Source organism: Eschrichtius robustus, chromosome 6 (assembly GCF_028021215.1).
Source record: "Eschrichtius robustus isolate mEscRob2 chromosome 6, mEscRob2.pri, whole genome shotgun sequence".
NCBI classification, from domain to species: domain Eukaryota; kingdom Metazoa; phylum Chordata; class Mammalia; order Artiodactyla; family Eschrichtiidae; genus Eschrichtius; species Eschrichtius robustus.
Genome location: NC_090829.1, coordinates 37,794,088 through 37,816,990, shown reverse-complemented (window position 1 = coordinate 37,816,990; position 22,903 = coordinate 37,794,088). Strand labels below are relative to the sequence as shown.

The window sequence follows — 22,903 nt, the reverse complement described above, 5'->3', positions numbered from 1 at the left end:
CTATCACTATAGATTTGTATTTTCTTCATTAGTCATTCAACTTGACAAACGTTTATTGAACACCTGCCATAAACCTAGAATAGTGGGAGGTATTAGAGGGGATAATCTATGGGTAGAAAGATAGAAGCACTTTTCACATGAACAGTCAGAGAAAAACAACCACTTTTTATTTCTAATGGAATAATGTAACGTTGAACAAATTGTGCACTGTGCAACTTTTGCTTTATAGTTAGCCTAAGGGGTGGGGTTGATGGTTAGAATGGTTAATGGTGGGGAAGACATATCATTCATTTGTAAGAAAACAATTTGTATTTTCCAAATAGTATTCCCTAATTAGGTAATTGAATGCTGATAGCACTATTGTATATGTAAGGCTATTGATGTTCAGTCACAAAGTACATCAAAAAGAGAATTATTTCAGGATCCAGAATTCCTTTAGTTTTAGTCTTATGTTCATTCATCTTTTTCCTTCCGAATCTCAGTCAAAACTTTAGTTTTTAACATACAGTCAGGAAGCAACTGATTCAACATTCCTTAGATTTTTTTTTTCTCAAGTGTAAATCTAAGTTATTCCTCTCATCAGTGACTCCTGATCACCCTAAAGATCAATTCCAAACTCCTAAGCATGGTGCCAGACCTTTCATAATCAAGCCTCTGTTTACCTCTCCAGTCCCCTCTCTCACCTCCTACCCCAGTTTCCCTATGTGTACCCCACATCATCCATACTGAACTATTTACTGTTCCTCAGATGCACAAGTTCTCTCACCTCTCTGCTTTCACACACACTTCTCCTTTTGTCCACTCCTTTCCTAGCTATCTCCCAGCCATTTCCTCTTCATCCACCAGGTCTCAGCGAAGACATCACCTCCTCCAGGAAGTCTTCCTTGACACCCCCCTTCAGACTGGATTAAGCGCTCCATTTTTGCTCCCTTATCCCCCTGCATGTTCCTTATCATGGCCCTCATCAGCCTATGCTATTAAGCTGTTTGCCTCGAAGTCTCCCTAACAAGAACAAGAGTTCCCAGAGTTCCCAAATACAAGGAAAATAAGGTGGGCCCTGTGTTTTCACAGCTGCACTCTGAGAGCTTAGCTCAATAAATATTTTTCGGATGAATGAATAAATGAATAAAGAATGAACCACTTATTATTTGTTGATTTCTTATATTTCCTCAGAATTACAACCGGCCCCCTGTGATGGCATTAGCCATCCCCATTGCAGTGAAATTCCTCCACAGAGGCAACAAGGAACTGTGCAGGAATATGTCCAACTACCTGTCCCTGGCTGCAATTACCAAGGCAGACCTCCTGGCCGATCACACAGAGGTTATAGTAAAGAGCATACTCCAAGGTATGGTGCAAAGGCTGAGCTTGGGGATGTGTTTTAACAATCATTTTAAAGTATTTTCATGAAGCAGTTATGGTTTGTGGAAAGTAAGACTTTGAGTATTGAGAGGTACGTTAGATTCTCTGCTTGGCCACTAGGTGGCTGGGGAACATGGATAAGGTTACTTGAGCTGGCTGAGTCGGGGTCTCTTCACCAGGCAGATGAATTCTTTGGACTCATTAGATGAGGCGCATGCTTCCTTTCAACGCTTTGTGTCTCATTTGGAGAACTGTGTTTTCCGTGCTTCTGGTAATCTTGTCCAACTATCAACTGTGCAGAACCTGTCTGTACTAAGTGGAATGTGTCCCACTGCTGTCAGTGGCAGATGGAAAAGCTCTTCATCCTTTGTTTTCCAAAAGCACAAAATGCTAGATACACCAGAGAATGTGTAAAGACTTCTTAAATGTGAACACGATTTGGGACTGATTTATAATTGTGTTAAATACTACCATAAAGTATCAAATCAGGACATCTCTGTTAATGCTTTCATATTTGTATGAAAGAGATCAAGTTAGTGCAGTCAGAATATTCTCTTTTCTTGTATTTTTTCCTTTGGTTTTAGATCTATCAGAAACCTTTTTTTTTTGGTTTGGGATCAAAGAACAATGTATGGTATTATTTGATAGGTACCCAAATGTCCCCAGCCCTCATTAATATAAATGTCTGAGGTCCATGAGTATCTTGGCCCACATTTGACTGCCACAGGCCCACATGCTCAAATGGAGCATCCGCCCTCTGGAAAGTGCTCCCAGACCAAGTATTTCTGAAAGTCCCCAGTATTCTCTTCTTGGCACAGCATAGTCTGGTGATGCCCATCTCTACCACCCTGAGCCCAGCAAACTCTGTGGACTGCTACCATGGAGGCCCCAGGAATGGACTTGCCCCACACTGTCCTGCCTGGAATGGCAGTCTCTGTCCCTTTGTGCTGTCACCCCTGAAGTTTCAGAAGCCACCAGTCCTCAGTCCACTGTGGTAGGATGGGAAAGAGAACCTGTCTTTCCCCTTAGTGTTAGACTTTGGTAGAGAGCCAGAGCGAGGTTGCTTGGCTCCCAGTGTCAAAGTATGGTACTGAGTTCGCAGTAGAATTTTATCTGAAACTCTCTCTTTCTTCCCTGGACTCAACTATCCACCCAAGAGTCAGGCTAGTAACAAATTAGTCCACCAGTTCTCAAAATTCCTACAGCCCACCAAGGACCAAGATTTTGTTCACCATACCAGACATTCCCAAGAAGAGTTCATAGTACCCGCCCCCAACCCTGGACATCTGACCAGCCACCCCAGTGGTCTGCCAGATGACCAGTTTGTCTGAACCCCAACCATGACAGTGGAAGTTTATCACTCTACATGTGCTCCCTTCTGAAGACTTGTCATTGATATTACTAGTACATATTATTACTAGTACAATTCAATTAGGATTGAATTGCTAATTTCTCTTTATGCATGATCCTAAATTTGCTAAAAGTCCAGGAAAGCAATTATGCTTTTTTCACCACCTTGATTACATATTTGGTACAGATTTTATAGAAATTACAAACACACACGCCACACATTTTAAAACCATGATAGTTAGACTTGCAAGTAACTGATTTATGAGGGGAAAAAAATGGAATTGTCTCTTTGCACCTGCCAAGAACTTAACTCATGTATTTGTTTTGTTTTGTTGAAATGCACTTTCAATGACAAAGAAACCTTTTGAAATGCAAAATACACTTTCTGAATTAACTGCAAGTATTTAAAATAAGCAAATGACTTAGTTTATTTGATCTGGCACTATGAAAATCATCATAAAATAAATGAAAATTTAACCTATAAAAGGTTGGGACTAAATATTTCAGGGTTAGATTTTTAGGACTGATGTGTCTGTAAAACTCTGCAATCACTCACATAAGCCTATCAAACTCTGAGTTGCAAAACGGAAGGGATCTTGGTGTCTCTGAGTAGTAAGTTTCCTGCTCTGCAAATCTTTGTCATATATCCCCTGCAAAACAGCCTTAGAAGGCATCATTGGGATTTCTTTTTTCTTTACATATAGTTTTCTCCCCTTTAGATTTTCCTCCTTGATTTATATTATCCTAATCCTTATTCTCCCATTTTTCTACTTCTGCAGAAAATGCTAAAGTGTTAGAGTTATTTGATTTGATCTGTTTTTATAAGACTAGAATTGTAAAATTGTAGAGTCTTAAGTTGATTCAGCTCAGTTACCCAGGCAGTGCTTGAATCCCCACAAAATTGTCATCCATTCAATGATAACAATAATAATTATAATAACAGTAATAACTACAATGGCTAGAATTTATTTCATGCTCTCTTTATGCCAAATGCTGTACTAAGCATTTTATACTGGTTAAATCATTTAATCCCCACAAGAATTCCATAGCAGAAGTCCTATTATTATCCCATTTTACCAATTAGTTATATCTTAAGTAACAGAAACCCAGGTATAAATAGCTTGATGATGATGATGATGAAGAAGAGGAAGAGGAGAAGGAGGAGGAGGCACTCCTTACTGGCACACATGACTAAAAAATGCATGAGTGTATCAGACTTCCCATATGGATTGCTTCAGGACTCAAATGTGGTCCCAAAAAGTCATGACTCTGTTCTGCTTCCTGTGGATTGGTTTCACTTTCATGTTTCATGTAATGGGCCTCTCTCATCATGAGAGCTCACATGAGCTCACATCATCATGAATACCAGTTAAGAAAAAGAAACTCCATATCCAGTCTTATTGTCTCTATTTGACCACATGCCCATTTCTGAACCAATCCATCATTGTTGCCGGGGGATACAGTACTTCAACTGGCCGGACTAGGGTCATGAGCCACCCTCAGAGCAGGAGTTGATAGTAAACTGCAGCAGAACCACATGGATGAGGAGTAGATAACCCGAAAATCCAGCACTGTAGCCAACAGTGTTGTAAATTAATACTGGGTACCAAAAAATAGCCTTATGTAAATATTTACTTTTATCCCTTTATACGTCTTAAGAGATTCAGTTCATTTCTTTGGCATGCCAAGATCTAACTGATAATGATCCTCCATTTCAATATATCTCCAATTCTTCCAAGGTTCTTGTCATCTGTAAATTTTATGAACAGAACCACTCTATCTTCATTTTAAAATACTAATGAAAAGGTAGACCCGATGGGGCCAGGCAAGCCTTGTGGTGTACCAGTGGCAACTAACCCCTTACCCTTGGTTGATGTTATTCCATTGATCATATTTTTTCAATTGTGTTATATACATGTCTATCCCTAATTCCAAACCAAATGCATCCTTTAAGCTTAAATCAATCATGAGAGACTGTCAAATGGGGTTAAATATTTATCCCTGAAGGCTAGTTCCAAGCCAATGTTTTACTACTTCCCATTATTAATGATCGTATATGAGTAATACTATTTAATTTTACATTAAATGTAAATATGAATTCATTTATTCAAATTGCTTAGACTCCATTTGTCTGTTTTGTGTTCTTTGAATTCTCCCAGTGAGAAGGAAATTCTGAAAGTCCTTCTTTTTGGAGAAAGGATTAAGGGCATGAGCAGAATGTTGTCTTGATTTGTATTAATACTTGAGCGCTAAGGAGATAGAGAACCTGAATGTCCCTATATCTAATAAGACAGTTCTGTCAGTATTTTTAAATCAACCCACCAAAAAAAAAAAGAGCCTGTCACATTTAGTGTTATATGCAAATTAGAACAAATATGCAAGGAGTAATTGGAGTCTTATCTAAACTTTTTCATATAATTAAAAAAGAAGATAGGGAGGGTGGGAGGGAGATGCAAGAGGGAGGAGATATGGGGATATACGTATATGTATAACTGATTCACTTTGTTATAAAGCAGAAACTAACACACCATTGTAAAGCAATTATACTCCAATAAAGATTGAAAAAAAAGCGTTATGGGAATGTATGGGCACAGATTTTTGTATAACAATATTAATGAAACTACAAAACAGAACCTAAAATACTGCTTTAATGAGTACATGCACAATATCTTGAAGGTGAATCACAGTACAGTTTCCCTTTTATTCTGCTTGCTTGGTAGTTTACACATGTTATTATATATGCCTGCCTGTACTTAGTTGTGTTGACAATAAATTAATGTGGTAATTAAAAAAAAAAAAGTACATTCTCCAGCTAATTCTATAAGGCTGGTATAGCCATGATATCAATACCAAAGGACAATATAAGAAAGGAAAATATAGACCCATCCTAATTATAAACAGAGATGTACAAATCACAAAAATTTTAGCAAAATGATTCTAGCAATGCATAAAGAAAATAATAGTTAACATTCGTTGAGTTCTTGCTCTGTATCAGGTACTAGTCTTTTTATTTATTTATTTATTTATTTATTTATTTATGGCTGTGTTGGGTCTTCGTTTCTGTGCGAGGGCTTTCTCTAGTTGCGGCAAGTAGGGGCCACTCTTCATCGCGGTGCGCGGGCCTCTCACTATCGTGGCCTCTTTTGTTGCGGAGCACAGGCTCCAGACGCGCAGGCTTAGTAGTTGTGGCTCACGGGCCTAGTCGTTCCGCGGCATGTGGGATCTTCCCAGACCAGGGCTCGAACCCGTGTTCCCTGCATTATCAGGCAGATTCTCAACCAGTGCGCCACCAGGGAATCCCCCAGGTACTAGTCTTTTAACTCATATAATTCTCCTAATAGCTTATGAGGGAGGAACTATTGTTATCCTCATTTTATAAAAGTTATCCCAGGAATTCAAGGATGACAATATTCAAGATGTAATTCTCCACAGTAAAAGACTAAAAGGGAAAAAAGTCATTTGATCAGTAAAAGCATCTCATAAAATTCAGTATCCATTCATGAAAGAAATAAAGAATGCAACCTAGGAATTTTGGAGAACTTCCTGAAACATTAAGAGGATATAATATATATATGTATATAATTATTATATATATAATTAAGATTATAATTAAGATATATATATATATCCTTTCCTTTTGTAAAATTCAAAGTCTGTTCATGATTTAAAAAAAAAAAAAAAACCTCTCAGCAAACTAACAATAGAAGGGAACATCCTTAATCTAATAAAGGATATCTGCAAAAACCTACATCTAAAATCATACTTAATGAGGAAATGTTGAATGCTTTCCCATTGAATTAAAAAGATAAGACAAGGATGTCCCTTGGGTAATTAATTTGTTTTCTGCTTAAATCATATCAGGGCAACTTAATATTTTGTAACATCAGAACCTTTTCAGAGTGGGAGATTTGTTTTTCAGTGGTCCTGAATAATTCTTCAAACTTGTTCTTTGCTATGTGAAGATGCTTTTTTAAACCTGTCCAGTACTGGAATATAAAAGCACAACCAATGCTTAGTGCAGCATGAGTTAGCATATCTTTCACCTAGGAAGTTGACAATATTATTGGTGATCCCTAAAATGAGGGTATCAGCAACTGTAAGGGATTATTTGAGAGCCTATAGGGAAACCCTTTCCAAATTTTTATTTGGAACTCTGATGCAATGCACACCACTACTATCAAAACTAAAAACAGTGACGTCCTTTCATCTGCATTTCTGAATCAGTGGTCATAATAAGGAAATATTCCTCTCTGTCAACATGCCTCTTACACGGTCCTCTGGCACAAATCACAAGATGACCTCAAATGATTTGAAACTTAAGTAGAAAGTCTTTGGAAAGAAATGTAATCTTGTCTCAGCAAGAGTCCAGATTCCTTTCTGACTTCCTGGCAATGGCCTAGAAAAGACTGTCTAGTTAATTGTGATAAATTCACCTCATTTCTTTCTCAATGTGAGACAAAGTTCAAACCACTGATTGGTGAGCTGTTTCAGAAAAATGGAGATAGAAAATTGACCTCCCATTTATTGTGGCAGTGATAATAGGAACCAAATAGTGTGGGTGTGAGGCTTAAATAGATAAAGCAGCTATACTTTGCACAGTGCCGGGCCCACGTTCATCAGCGGTTACCATGATTCTTCTTTTTATCACCATCATCATAATCATCATCATCGTTATTGTCATCACTGAGTGTCTGCCGTATACCAGGCCCATATTAAAATATTAAAGGCAGAATCACATCCATTTGTATAGTTTTGTAATCTCTGGGGAGATACTTAGCCATTAAAAATTCATGATACAGTTATTCTTCAAGGAAAAGGTTTTAAGTCCACCATATTACAGGTTGTTGAGAAAGAATTTATTAATCAAATATTCTAGAAAACAGGCTACCAAAGTAATCTCATTAAGAATATTCAACCTGAATATCAATAGATATAGGGAAATATTAAATATAATGTTAATAAAAGTCAATACAGATGTGGAACAAGAAATAGAGACACATCTTAAATCAGAAAAGAATCTCTTCTGAATCGTTAACCAAGTCTTGGATCTGATGCACGCCAGAGTTTGCACCTTCCTGACTTCACCAGCAGATGTTGCTGTGAAGTAGAATAAGGCCTGCACAGTTATAAGCATCCATGGGCCGAACTCTGAGAATAACTTAGCCACAATGGAAAGGAATCTTTATATTTATTTGTTTGTATTTTTGTTTGTTTGCTTATTTTTTATTTAATCCACTGGGAACAACTTGAAAAACATTTTTATGATAACTATTTCATTTCAAAAATTATTTTAGGGTTTATAAAGTACTTTTAGATACATTAGCTCTTGTTATATCATTTTCATAATACCCCTTCAGCAAGGTAGGTAAGTCCTGTTATCCCCAGTTTCTTGGCGAATTTGAGATTCATAAAGATTAGTTAGCAGGCCTGACATTTTATAGTTAGTGGGTAATGGTGCTAGGATTTGGATGTTGTGTTTCTGACCCCAAGCCCAGCAAGCTTTCTTCTGTACTCCAGATTTATAAAACCGAATGCAAGGGTCAGCAATCTGAGTTTTCAAGTTCACTGAATCCAGGAATATATAAGTGAACACATACAATTACTTTGACCAAGATTTTAAATTTTTTTTTTCTTTTTTTTTTTTTTTTTTTAAACAATGGGTTTTTTTTGTTTTTTTTTTAATTAATTAATTTATTTATTTTTGGCTGTGTTGGGTCTTCGTTTCTGTGCGAGGGCTTTCTCTAGTTGTGGCAAGCGGGGGCCACTCTTCATCGCGGTGCGCAGGCCTCTCACCGTCACGGCCTCTCTTGTTGTGGAGCACAGGCTCCAGATGCGCAGGCTCAGCAATCGTGGCTCACGGGCCCAGTTGCTCCGCGGCATGTGGGATCTTCCCAGACCAGGGCTCGAACCCGTGTGCCCTGCATTGGCAGGCAGATTCTCAACCACTGCGCCACCAGGGAAGCCCAAGATTTTAAATTTTTTGAGTGCCCTTTCTTTCTTCCTTCCTTCCTTCCTGTGTTTTTATTTTTGGCTGCGTTGGGTCTTCATAGCTGCGCGTGGGCTTTCTCTAGTTGCGTCGAGTGGGGGCTACTCTTCGTTGCGGTGCACGGGCTTCTCATTGCGGTGGCTTCTCTTGTTGTGGAGCACAGGCTCTAGGCGCACGGGCTTCAGTAGTTGTGGCACCCGGGCTTCAGAAGTTGTGGCGCATCAGCTTAGTTGCTCTGCGGCATGTGGGATCTTCCTGGACCAGGGCTCGAACCCATGTCCCCTGCATTGACAGGCGGATTCTTAACCACTGCACCACCAGGGAAGTCTTTGAGTGCTATTTCTTAGTGGCTAAAATACAGTTCTAGAAACATTTGGCCTTAGTAAGCTTCTCAAAGAAGAGCTTTCTAATATAAAATTTAAGAAGAGATGAAATAAAAATCAATTATAGTTTCTTCTTTGTTTGCGAATCTATTTATTAAAGTGAAGTTAGTTGAGTAATTGCAAATACCTAGCTCTAAAATTCTGTAATATATACTTAACAGTCAACTGTTCTGGATATATTTTAAAGGAATTAATACTTAATTAAAAGCCAACTCACATTGCAATAGACAAGGAAAATATATCAACTCTATCTTGTTCAGATACTATCTCTGCAAAAAAGTTGCTCTACTTACATACATATGTAGGTACTAGAGTGACAAAGTGACAAAGTGTCACAGTTTGCCTAGGACTGAAGGATTTCCTGGAACAGGGGACTTTCAGTACTAAAGCTGGGTTGGTCCTAGGCAAACCAGGACAGTTTGTCACTCTAGCACACATACATAATATTTTATATTTTGTACATGTAATGTATTATATATTAGTTATACATGTATTTTTTCCTCTGAATAAATTGAGCCATCTTGCACAATTCTTTTACGGTGCTATAATATGATGAAGCCCTCAGTAACCATCCTGGTGAGTGAAACTCTTTGCCAATGTGCTAGACTAAGCCAGCACGCTGATATTTCTCTTTAGATTATTTTATCACTATTTTACACATTTCTTACTTCCTCCTTTTGCTGACACTATGTATTCTAAAACTCATTAAATGCTATTAGTGTAAAGAAAAGAGTCAGATAGCCAGCTTCCTGAGACTGTAAAGTGTATTTTGTACATATAGTCTATGAGTATTTTGAGGGAATAAAGTGCTTGGTCTTTTTTATTAAAAAGAAAAATTGCTCTACTGGATCAGGATTAGATTAAGTAGTCAACCAATAGTGGATTGAAGAAGATAAAGGTGTATTTTTTTGTTGTTGTTGTGTTAAAGAAGTGCAGGGACAGGCAGCCTAGGGCTGGCAAGACAGCTTCATAATATTAAAGGCCCAAGCTCATTCTATATTGTTATGCTAAATCTCTTGACCTAAGATGGTTGCTGAAATTCCAGCCGTTATTACCATATTCCCATCAGTCAGAAGGAGGAAGGGAAAGGGAATCACATTCGTTATTTCACCATCAGCCAGAACATAGTCATTTGGCCACATCTAGCTGCAATTGATGCTGGAAAATAGAGACTTTAGAGTGGCCATACATACCGTTAAAACCAGAATTCTGTTACTTAGGAAAAGAGGGAAAATAGATATCAGGGAACAATTAGAAGTCCCTAGAACACTTATCCAGATTTACTGCTGTAGCAGATGTAATTTCTACTTTAGTAACTCAAGGGTTACTTTCCTTTTTTCAATTTGTTTCTTCTCTGCCTTCAACATGTAATTCCTGTTAAAAATTAAAAGTTCCCTTACATTTAACTCTATCCGCATATGAATTTGCATATCTCTTGGCCAGCATCATCTTGGGTCTCTTGAACAGATGTGAAAAGGAATTGAAAGCATGCCTAACTCTCAGCTGAAGGTTAGGTCAAGTATTTCCTCCTTCAGCTCAGCATTCAGAGTCATAGACAGTGGCTAAACAAGGACTTGCATATGGCCACTGTGCCTGCAACCTTGAATTATGTAATCTCCAAGTGTCTGAGACTGACCTGTGACCTCAAAACTGGGAAGGATTTTCTTTGAGACACTTCACCCTGGCTTTGTGGGTCTCACGAGTAGGGTGAAGCTGTATTGATACCATGAGTATATCTTCAAAGATTCCTAGATTTATAGAATTTCACTGGACACTAAGAGTTTAACCCCCTCCTTTTACTGAGAAGTTCCAGAGGAGTTAAGTAACTTGTCTAAGGACCAGGCTAGTTAGTTACAAAATGTGGTTTGATAATTACTCCTGGCTCCCTTCTCCAAACCTCATGAACAAGAGATGACCTGTGGTTGTTCAGGTCCTACCTTTAGGCGGACACATTATCACTGTGGTTCTGCCACACTTCCTACTGATGTTCAGACGTGGCTTTGTGGTTCTTCTGTCAGCCCTTGCTTGCATAGCCTCTACAGGAGGAGAACATTAGTGTGGTAGAGAGTTATCTCCCCATCTACAGGATGAAGGGACTTGACTGTCCTCTCCTTTATGCATAAGAGAATGGGATGTGTATTAAGGGCAGAAGTCATTGTTTCTTTTCCAGATTTTTAGATCTCCCCAATAACAGTCCTAAACCATCTCTGGCAGGTATCATGTGAATCTGAGGAACTCTGAATATAATTCATTTTTTTCCCCTGTATACATGGGACAGAAAGTTGTATATGCTCATAGCATCATCAAATTGGAAGGAATCATTATTTCTTCAATTCCTTGATTTCTCAGTTGAGAAAACTAAAACCCAGAGAGATGAATTGACTTAGCCAAGATCATATTTCTTGCCTATGATTTATAGGAAGCCAGTGCTTAAAACAACTCTATAGTTTGTTTCTAACAATAGTAACTATTACTATTTACATAATAGATTAGTATCTGAAAACTAATTGCCTGCTTTAGATTAAAAAAAAGGGTGGATTTGCTCCCAAACATTTTAAATTTATAATTAGATGACATGGACTAGTTTTATAAAATATTTTATTTACAGTAGAGATTTACAAAAATAGTCTCAATAAAATTAATACAAAACCATTTTACAATATAACTTATATAACTATCTCCTCAAAAAAGTGACATTATAACACACACTACATTTGTATTTGTTAAGTCACATGGTAGTATAAATATGTTCTATCATCGTTTTTTCATAATAAGGTATGTACCAATAACAATGAACAGTGGACAACAAATGTTATTTTATTATTCTTCCAATGTAAAATTCATCTCTGGCCAAAACAAAATTAGCCAAAGAAAAGTAAAACAGTTGTCCTTCTGTTCAACCATACAGTCTTTTTTCATTATTTGAGAGTTTATCTGACAAAGACACAGCATTAATCTGAAAGCACATGGCATAAAGTCTAGTAACAATATCCCCAAAAGCCTTCTCCAATGTCTCCCCTTCGACTATTTATTCAGTATTTTGCCAAGATAAATAAAGATTGATCTCAACTCTCTCCTTCATTAGTCTCAAGTGTTCTTAATAATGAATTCAGGTTTTTAGACCTTCCCAAGTGGCATATGCTTAAAATGTGAGTTTCTTTCTTTGGCTTTAAGTAGAGTTTCACGACACTTAAGAAACGTACTGCGCTCCTCCGTGGGGCTGAATCTCCGTGACTGCCCACCCAACCACATTGCCCCGGATGTGACAGGACTCTGCTCCTCCGGTCTTTCTTATGTCTTCATTACTAAGAACACGATCCCAGATGTTGAAGCCCGTGAGTCTGCCAGAAAAGGCTAATGTCTCATCAAAGCCACCACCCACACAGCAGCCGTTCTTTTCTTGGCCAACCTGCAGGATTCCTCCCTCGGGAACAACGTGACCCGTGGCCATGTCGACAGTGGCGGCCACCAGGTCACCATTTACCCACAAGGCCACGTGCCCTTTCTCTGAATTCCAGGTGCTGCACAGATGGGTCCACGTTCCCAGGGAAATCACAGTATCGGTGACCAGTCTGTTTTCCTCTCCACCCACCACAAGGACGATGGACTGATAGCTGAGGTACAGCTGGATCTCATATGGATTCCTCTTTGTGCCATAGGAAAACAGGACAGTTTTGTTTAACACATCTGTGGCTTTGACCCAAATGCAGGCACTGAAAGCCTCAAGTTTCATTGGTGTTGCTGGATGCACGCTTGCAAAAATCTTCTTGGAACGCATGGGGAATAAAATCGCTGTTTCACAACCTAGAGTAGCAAGGAAGTAAGAATATGAAAGAAAATACAGATTCATTCCGAAATGATTCTGGCAGTTAGGTATTTTAGGATGGGCCTTTTAATGACTACAGTTAAAAACTATATGCAGCAATATGTTATGACTTGAGGGGTCCAAGTATAATCTCTATAGAGCAAAGAAAACAGGAATAAGGAAAATCAACTGTCTCATTCAGAAGCATGTAAATGGAAAAGAAGGCACACAGAGAAATGGTAAAATTGGTTTTGAACTTGGGCACTCTGGCTGCAGGAACCACACCCTTAACCAGCACGCTGCATTGCCTCTTAGTGGTAGAAGAACCCCTGGATTTGGCTAAAAGAGCTGGAATTCAGTTTGTTTTACTACTAGTAAGCTGTGTCGCTTTCGATGAGCCCCACAATCTCTCCAGGCTTTATAGTTATCTGTCAAAGGCTCTTCCATTCTCCTTGTAATATTCTGCAAGTCTGTAAAGAAGAAGCATGTAGCAGTCGAGAAGAGCTCTGTGGACCAAAGATATGCTTAAAAATTCTTACTCTGGGGCTTCCCTGGTGGCGCAGTGGTTGAGAATCTGCCTGCTAATGCAGGGGACACGGGTTCGAGCCCTGGTCTGGGAAGATCCCACATGCCGCGGAGCAACTAGGTCCGTGAGCCACAACTACTGAGCCTGCGTGTCTGGAGCCTGTGCTCCGCAAAAAGAGAGGCTGCGATAGTGAGAGGCCCGCGCACCGTGATGAAGAGTGGCCCCCGCTTGCCGCAGCTAGAGGAAGCCCTCGCACAGAAACGAAGACCCAACACAGCCAAATAAATAAATAAATAAATAAATAAATAAATAATAATTAAAAGGTGCTAATAATTTAAAAAAAAAAAAATTCTTACTCTGTCCACATGCTTATAAATGCTATGTAAGCTGTAACAGAAAACCTTTAAGGAAGAGTGAATTCTTCCAAGGGGTCGGATAGAGTATATATTTCTGCTAATATGCACTTAGAAGGAGACTTTCAAACTTGGGGGTTGGGAACTCAGTAAATTCCCACCTCTGTCCATCTCCAGGTCACATGGCCAGTCAGGGAGCTGCAGATGCTGAAGTGAAGACCCTTTAGATGTCTCTAGGAAATAATGTGCTAAAACGTTTAACAAGTGAGCTCTGCCTTGTGCTAACCTCATATATGTATAAAAGACCATATAAAGAAAGAATTTTTTAAAATCTAAATTAGGGCTAGGTATTCACTTTATAACAACCTAAAGAAGATTTACCATAAGATAGCTTTAAAAAGCAAACTCTCAGAGCTTTTAAAGACTAACTGGTGAATAGACAGAACTTACAGGAACCAAATATCCATGCAAAGTGTGGTAAACTAAGCTAACTGCCTACAAGTGGCTGAGGGCTAGGCTCCATCTTAAAAAAAAAATTAAGCATATGGACCTTATCCTTTAGAAATAGAGAAGATATTGAGGTTCAGAAAATCCTAGAAAAATAACTGTCATACTAAAGCACAAAATTGGTCCTGTCATACTTTGGTATTAACTTTTTCACTGAATAATTTGAATTTCTGAAGATCTTTTAAAATTAATTTTTAATGAGGTGTTGATTCTTTTTTCAAATGAAATTGGTAGGTACATGCTTTTCTAGCTGTGTTATTTAAATCAATCAAAGATCATGGAACAAAAGATCACCATATGCATGGGCATTTGACATATTCTCTGTTATGTTTCAGTAGTGTTCAGAGAGGGTGCCAACTACAATCTCATGAACTGATTTCCTGTTTAAATAAGCCCAGGCAGTTAGGATTGCATTCCAAAGCCTTCCTTGATTGCCTCTCAGAGACCCAGCTTCCCCTGTCGGCTGCACTAGTTATGTGAGCTCATGGAGTAGAACTGCATGTTGGCAAGTTTTTTTGTGGCTTCTTTTGGGGGCCAGTGATTGAGGCTCTTGATATGTCTTTAAAATGTCAGAAACTCTCTCATGAAATGGCTTTTAACTAATAGGTTTTTCTGATTATATTATCAAAGACCAGACAGAATTAAAACCAGGTTCTTAAGAGGCTGACAACAGAATGATTAGGAATCCCTTAGGAGCCAAGCTGGCAGGAAACCAAGAGAGGAGAAATCAAAGCATGTGGGTAAAAGTATTAGTGGAGGATGTATTGTAATAAGAAATTAACATTTTTGAATTCAGAAATACATCCCTCTTCTGCTCTAACTAGTATGCAGAGGTGGAGGTGAAACAGCGTAATTCTTCAGTTTTCCTGGTATGTGATATGTACAGTGATTTTACATGGTTTGCAAAAGACAAGAAATTTCATCCATTAAAACAGCTAAAGAATTATAATTTGTCTTCTTGTCACTTACATTGAGGATCTATTGTATATTTGATTTTATGATTTTTTCCTCCCTCTGAAGCCCTACTTAATATTTTTAAAAATATGCTCTGTACTGACAGTCCTCAATTATTTAGGAAAGACTCATATTCTGGTATGGTTTCTGCAATTTTAAATGAAACATGCTCTCACACATGCATGATTCTTCTCCTACCCCATCCAATAAGAGTTGCTTTATTGGACATAAAGAAAGGATTGTGCTTTTTGTAATTGTTTTCTGTTCATAAGATGCTCAGGAAAAGTGTAAGTCATATTTTCTTACATAGGACACAGATTTTCTAATGTAACCCACAATTGTTACATCACCATTTCTTAGAAATTTTGACTTACAAAGGAGTGTTACTTGGCTCCAAATCTACTCTGTATTTTCTTGAACCGTCTTTAAAATGTATTATTTCGGGCCCACATGTGTTTGAAAATTCACTTAGTATTACATGGGACTTCGACAGGTTGCATCTGGTTTGAACTGCCTCTCCTCTCTTTCACTCTGATCCTCCACATCCCTGGGGTACCACCTGGATACCAATTGGCTCGTACCTCTTACTGTCTCTCTTTGGATCCCTCAGCCGCTGGTTTATTCCAAACCTCACACCCTGGACCTCACTCTGGCGCTCATTTCACAGACCCGAGGGCTGGGGGTACCCCTTGGGAGATCAGATTCAGCCTCAAGTCTTTTGTTTGAAACTGGCAGGGAGAAGGGGCCAGCCCAGGGATTGGAAAACGTTCCTAAAAATTAGGCTGGGCCCTGAAATAGCGCGGGGAACCAGAGTTCCCCTAAAGAGAGAAGCCGGCTAAAATTAGACGAAGTGGAAATCCCTAACGGAGGGAAGCTGACACCGAGAGAGATCACGGTTATAACCGGCCAATAGAGCTCCTGTAACGCCTGGTCGGATCGGGTGTCAGTCTGGGGCCCCTTGACGTCTATTTCAAGACTGGGATGGTTACGTGCACATCTATCCTCTGGGTTCCTCGGGACTGGAGACTACTTTTGAAAGCAATTTTCCCGCCTTGTATGGTGTGTCTGAGCTCTGTGACCATGCATGGAGAAACAGAGGGGGTGTGTGTGTGTGTGTTTCCTCCCACTAAAGCCCCCCCTAGAGGGTTGGCTGACTCGGCTTCCCGCAACTCGCGCTCCGAGAACGAAGCCGCGTGGGGGTCCCCGCCCGGCCCAGCGTCCTCACCTGCTGGCAGCCAGCGTCCTGCCACCCAGCCCTGCACAGCGCGGAGGTCGGCCTGCGTCTGCCGCAGCTCCTCGAGCACTGCGCCAAGGGCCTGCCCCGCCTCCTCCTGCGGCTGCAGCGCCCCGGCTTCCTCCAGGCGCGCCAGCCTGCGGCTCGCGTCGCGGCTCGCCTGCAGCAGCTCGTCCAGCGCCCGGGCCAGCCTGGCCTCGGCGGGGGCCACCGGCGCGCACGGCCTCGCCAGGCTGCCCGCCAGCCGGCCCAGCTCGGCCCGCAGCTTCTGCAGCTCACCCCGGAGGACGTCGTCGGTGGCCTGCAGCAGCATGCCCTCCCGCATCTGCGAGTTCTCCAGCATGATGAAGAGCTTGTCCCACTCGGAGTTCTCCCGACTGCAGTCGCACGGCGTAGCTAGAGCACGGGACACACACGCGTTACCGACCCGCCCAGGCCCTCCTCGGGTGTGCTTTGTAAAATGCCGACCTCCCTCGGTGGTCCCAAGTACTCATCCCCAGTACCCCCTTTCCTTTCAGGATACCTGCAAAAAACAGCATGTAAATATCTCGCGTATGACAGAAACCGTGCAAGTTTATATGAAGTTGAACTCTTATGAAATTGCCGTTCATGGAGCTCAAAGCGAGAATATCGGCGATTTCATACAGTTTGACCCATTATGTATCTCTGACAGAAGTAACTTTTTGAAACCTCTCCCTTTCCTAACGTGCTTTTCTCTTTTGCAAAACAAACTAATTTTGTTGCTTATTTCATTGGCTACAAAATATATGTATAATACTTAGACCCAAAGAGGTGGATATGTAATTAGGGTTAGCAGAGAAACAGTTAAAATGAACTTACGGTCCTCAGTGGGATGGAGTCCATTGTCTATTTCATTGTCCAGATTCACATACATGAGCTCATATTCATCCGAGTTCTCGGCCGACACTGCAGACCAGAGAGCACAAAACAGAATCACAGGGAGATGCATTGCTGAAGAGACAAAGTTCTTCCCACAGACGGCGGGAGGGGATGAGACAAGAGGCTCTCAAGTTGAGTGGAGAAGGAGCGGAGGAGAGTGAGAGGCAGGAGCTGAGAGCCCTTAATAAATGCTGGGGAAAGTCTGAATGGGGATGAATGAGTAATGCCAGTGGCACTGCGTTCACGGGAGTTCCCCTGAATTGGGGGGGGGGGGGCGGAGGGGGGGTGGGAGGGCGAAGGAGACGTGGGGAGTTGCACAATAGTAAACCACAAAGGTTTACACTGCAGTCAGATTAATTGGAAGAGGGTCAGAGGGGAAAGAGGTGGGGAGACTGGGCTAGGACTGTCTCCCCCTGGGGATTAGCTGTTGTAACTTGAATTGGTAGCACTGAAGGATGAGAGGGAGGGGAGGGGTATTAGGGGGAGAAATAATTCAGCAGGCATAGAGGTGTGAAAGCAAGAGCATCATTTCAGCATTTTGTGTGCACTCTCATTGTTTCACAACCTTTATGTATAGAAAACTTTTTTTCACTTTTCTTTGTACACAGCTTTGCAGGTCTAAACTGTGAAAGTTACTCTGATTTCAAGAGAAACCAACACAGTAAAAATTTGTATGGCTCTAGAAGGCAAATCCATTCCAAGTTATTCCACCTTTAATCCTTCTGGAGTTGCAACTATACTTTTATAAATGGACTTTCTAATGACAAACACAGCAAAACTGGTAAACCTAAAATGAGAAGGAGCTGGGGAAAAGGAATTAACTGATTTTAGGTATGTTTCTTTTCATAACCTGAAATTATGTGGATATATTATTTCAGTAGGCTTAGAGTCAAAGATCATGTTTCTAAAGTAAATTTAGAGATTCCTGCTTCTGCCAATATATGGAGATCTATATAAGCTGAAAACTCTGGTGAAAAAAAAACCTAGAAATGTGTTTACATTAGAATAATAATAAAAACTTTAAATGTACAAATAAGCTTCCAATAAAGTAAGGAAAATATCCAGAGGCCCAAGAGAGGGAACCAAAAACAGACCAGTAAGCCCAAGAGCTGATGCTAGGCCCCCTCCCCCCAGGGGAGGTGAAGGGGTGGACATGTTATCCGTTCTGTGATAACCAAGTGTTAATCGCCATATGGAACAAGGCTTAGGCCATGGTGAGGATTTACCTATTGGATTTCAGTTGGTCTCTGCCCTAGCACAAGAAAGTGAGAAGTAAGCATAGCTCTCTTTGACTGAACTCTTACAGGGTCTCTGAGAGTTTGTGACTTTGGGCCTGCCCTCATACATGTTCCAGATTCAAATGTATACTATCTGACACAGTAAAAATAAATACATAATAAAAAATATTTAAACATATGAGGAAACAATCCACCATAAATGAGAACCAACAGAAACCCAAAGGGATTAGACACCCCTCCCTCAAGAATTTCATTTATTTAAAATATCAGCTAGAAACTAGAAAATAAGTGTCTTTAAAGTGATTTAAGATCTACAAGAAGGAATTGGAAACATGAAAAAAGAAAAAGACACTGATTTTTTTTAAAGAATTAAATATAACTTCTGGAATTAAAAAAAAGTTAATTGAAATTTTTTAAAAATTCAAGGAATGGATTAAATGACAAATTAGGCTGAAGCTGAAGAGAATATTAAGGAACTGGAAGAAAGAGCTAAGAAAGTAATTCTAAAATCCTTTCATTGTTCAAGACAGGAAAATTAATTTTTCTTTGTTAGTTCAAGAATGTTTATCTTTTAAAGGACAGCCACCAAAACCAAAAAGAAATAAAATGTCCAAATAGAAGGAATAGAGTGAATTAAAAAAAAAAAAAAAAAAACTTGCCCTATTCAATAGGAAGTAGAGAAGTAGGGAAGAAATACATACACAGAGCAAGATAAGTAAAAAGCACAATGTAACATAAAAATAAATCCAAGTATACCAGTAATCACTATAAATATCAATGAAACAAACTTTCAGTTAAGAGACAAATGTTTGTCAGGTAGAAATATTTTTTAAGTCCAGCTATAAGTCACTTACAAGAGTCACACATAAAACATTAAGAATCTAGAAATCTCGAAAACAAAAAAATTTAAAAGTGGTGAGGGAATATACCAAACAAGGGCAATTCGAAAAAGCTAGCATAGTTGTATTAATATCAGTCAAAAGTAGACTTTAAAGCAAAGAGAGCAATTAAATTATGATGAAATGCTTTACCAGGAAGATATCTCAGAACTATCTGGTACTTTCAAAAAAATATGCCAAATATTGACAGACTTATAAGAAGAAATTGACAAATCCATAATCATAAAGATAGATTTTAACATACTTCTCATAACTGATAGGTTCACTTCTGTCATAACTGATCATTCAAATGCCAAAAAAACTGTGAAAGGATACAGAAATTTAAACTACATAATTTAAATTTTGATATGATGAAATATATGGAACACTGCTCAGAAGGTTTGATAAGCAAGTTCTACCAAGCAAGGAACACATAATCCCCATTTTATATAAACGGCCTCTGAGAATAGAGTGTGCAGGAATGCACTAAATTCTTTTTATATGTCTAGTAAGTATGATACTAAAAAGAGACGAGGTCAGTACAAGAAAGGAAAACTGCAAGTCAGTCTCATTTAAGGATATAGATGTAAAAGCTCTAAATGAAGTATTAGCCAAAATCCAGCAATCTATGCATTAAAATGCATCATAACCAAGCTGAGTGTATTCTAAGAGTGCAAGATTGATTAAACATTAGAATATTCATTAATTTACTACAATAACAAGTTAAAGGAGAAATCATATGGTCATGTGGACAGGTGCAGGAAAATCGTTTAATAAAATTCAACACTCATTCATATTCAAACTAGGAAAAAGACAGGAGCTTAAACTGATAAAATGTAAATACCAAAAATGTATAGAAACATGTACATACATTATGATGAATCCTTAGAAACATACTCTTTAGAGACAGGAATAACAAAACGATACCAGTGGACACTGGTTCTATTCATCAAAGTGTTTGAGGTCCCAGCTGGTAAAGTAGGACAAAAAAAGAAATGTAAGGAATAAGGATGGAAAGAAACGAAGTTGTCATCAGTTATTATAAGTTGATTATCTATATACAGAAAATCTAAGAGACTCTAAAGACAGTTTATTAATAAAAGAACTAAACTTTTGCTGGATGAAAGGTCAATGTACAAAAATCAGTTGCTTTCTTAATACAGCACATAAATAGAAAATATCTTTAAAAGACCAAAAACTTTCATTACAATAGCAACAACAAATATGGAATACCTAGGAATCTATTTAATAAAAGATATATAAGGCACAGCTAATATCACAAAACTTTGAAAGACATAAAAAAATTACATAGATAGAAGAATATATCAAGTTCTTGAATAAGAAGACTCAGTTTCACAGAGATGTCAATTATTCCAAATTAGTCTATATATTCAATGTGAAGAAAAAAATTCTAGTTTTTCAAGGAAGTTGACAAACTAATGGTAAAATTTATATAAAGTAGAGGAATTTGAAGTAGAAGATGAAGAAATTTGCCCTGTGAGATATAATGATTTATTATAAAGTTATTGTAATGAAGAAAATATATAATTGGTGAAGGTATGACAAATAACCAGAAACAGATCCAGATACATGGGAAACTTTATATATGAAAGAGGTATTACAAATCAGAAGGGAAACAGTTGGCCACTCAATAAATTGATCTGGGACAATTGTTTATATACACACAAATATATATTTATAATTAGATCCCTTCCTCATATGTACAAAAAGTAAAATCCAGATGGATTAAAGACAAACATAAAAACAAAATCATAGGACTTCCCTGGTGGCGCAATGGTTAAGAATCCGCCTGCCAATGCAGGGGACACCGGTTCGAGCCCTGGTCTAGGAAGGTCCCACATGCCGCGGAGCAACTAAGCCCGTGCGCCACAACTACTGAGCCTGCACTCTAGAGCCTGAGAGCCACAACTACTGAAGCCTGTGCGCCTAGAGCCCGTGCTCTGCAACAAGAGAAGCCACTGCAATGAGAAGCACGTGCATTGCAACGAAGAGTAGCCCCCGCTCGCGGCAACTAGAGAAAGCCTGCACGCAGCGACAAAGACGCAACGCAGCCAAATAAATAAATAATTTTTTTTAAAAATCATAATGCTTTTAGGAGAAAATATAGTAGAATATTTTTATGAACATATTCATTATATTAGGGAAAAATTTCTCAATAACAAAATCTTTATAAACCATAAAATAAAAAATTTAAAAATCAACTCCATTAGGATTGCAACTTTAAAACTAATAGACCAAATATTAGTGTCCAGAATAAATAAGAAACTTCTACAAATCAATAAGAAAACACAAACATCCCAATCGAAAATAGGCAAAGGACATGAATGGCCAAATCACAGCAGAGGAAATGACCTGAAAACATATAAAAATGGTGCTCAGCCTTACAAGTGATTAAATAAATGAAAATTAAAACAAAAAATGAGGTATCATCTTAAACCCCATCAGATTGGCAAAAACCGATGTCTGTCAAGACCAAGTGTTGGCAACAGAAACATTCATGCTCCTGGTGGGTATGTAAATTGTTATAATCGTGGTGGTAGGCAGAAAAATGAACCCTTCCCCAAAGATATCCACGTCTTAATCCCCATGACCTGTGAACACGTTGTGTTTCATTGCACAGAAGATGGAATTAAGGTTACCATATAGGGAGATAATCCTAGATTATCCAGATGGACCCAGTGTCATCACAAGGGTGCTTAAGTGGAAGAGAGGCAGAAGAGAGAAGCAGAGGAAGAGGTGTAGTGACAGAAGCAGGGTCAAAGAGTTGCTCTGTAGCTGACTTTGAAGATGGAGGAAGGAGACCCCAAAGCAAGAAATGCTGGTGGTCTCCAGAAGCTAGAAAAGCCAAGAAACGGTTCCTTCCTACAACCTCCAGGAAGGATCCCAGGCCTTCCAGTACCTGGATTTTAGCCCAGTGAGACTCATGCCAGACTTTTGTATTATGGAAATATAAGATAATAAATTTGTGTTATTTTGGGCCACAGTTTTTGTCAATTTCTTATGGCAGCTATAGAAAACTACTACAACCACGTTACAAAGAAAGTTTGGAATATCTAGAAACTTAACTCCCAGGGAAAAACCCACTGCTTTGCTACTTAATTATGTGGTCCAGGAACCATCAACATCACCTGAGAGCCTGTTAGAAATTCACATTCTCAGGCTCTACCTCCAATCTGTTGAATCAGTATCTGTGTTTTAACAAGTTGCCCTGGTGGTTTCTAAGCACATTAAGCTCAGAATCAGTACCCAAGGGAATATCTCCCATTTATGCACAAAGAAATAGGTCTAAAAATTGCAGCACTATTGGTGAAAGCAAATGATAACAATAATAATAACAATAATAAAAATCTTCCAACCATGAAGTATATGAATAAATTGTTGCATATTTATACAATACAATACCATA

At 39.0% G+C, this 22,903-nt stretch overlaps 2 protein-coding genes across 7 annotated transcripts in view; one reads left to right on the top strand and one right to left on the bottom strand.

Moving 5' to 3' along the window:
- VEPH1 (ventricular zone expressed PH domain containing 1) overlaps positions 1-22,903 on the top strand; it is a 238,717-nt gene that overhangs the window by 41,953 nt on the left and 173,861 nt on the right. For all 6 annotated transcript variants that reach the window (XR_011074282.1, XM_068546156.1, XM_068546152.1 and 3 more), the window contains exon 4: positions 1,174-1,348. Coding sequence is in view for 5 of the 6 variants with exons in the window: in XM_068546156.1 (XP_068402257.1) it covers positions 1,174-1,348 (175 nt within the window). In the remaining variant the exon portion in view is untranslated. The remainder of the gene's footprint in view (positions 1-1,173; positions 1,349-22,903) is intronic.
- On the bottom strand, positions 11,825-17,503 carry PTX3 (pentraxin 3). Its single transcript, XM_068547374.1, has 3 exons — positions 17,301-17,503; positions 16,452-16,856; positions 11,825-12,885 (listed from the first exon to the last, which is right to left on the bottom strand). The coding sequence occupies exons 1-3, from the start codon at positions 17,428-17,430 to the stop codon at positions 12,272-12,274; spliced, it is 1,149 nt and encodes a 382-aa protein (XP_068403475.1). The 5' UTR covers positions 17,431-17,503; the 3' UTR covers positions 11,825-12,271.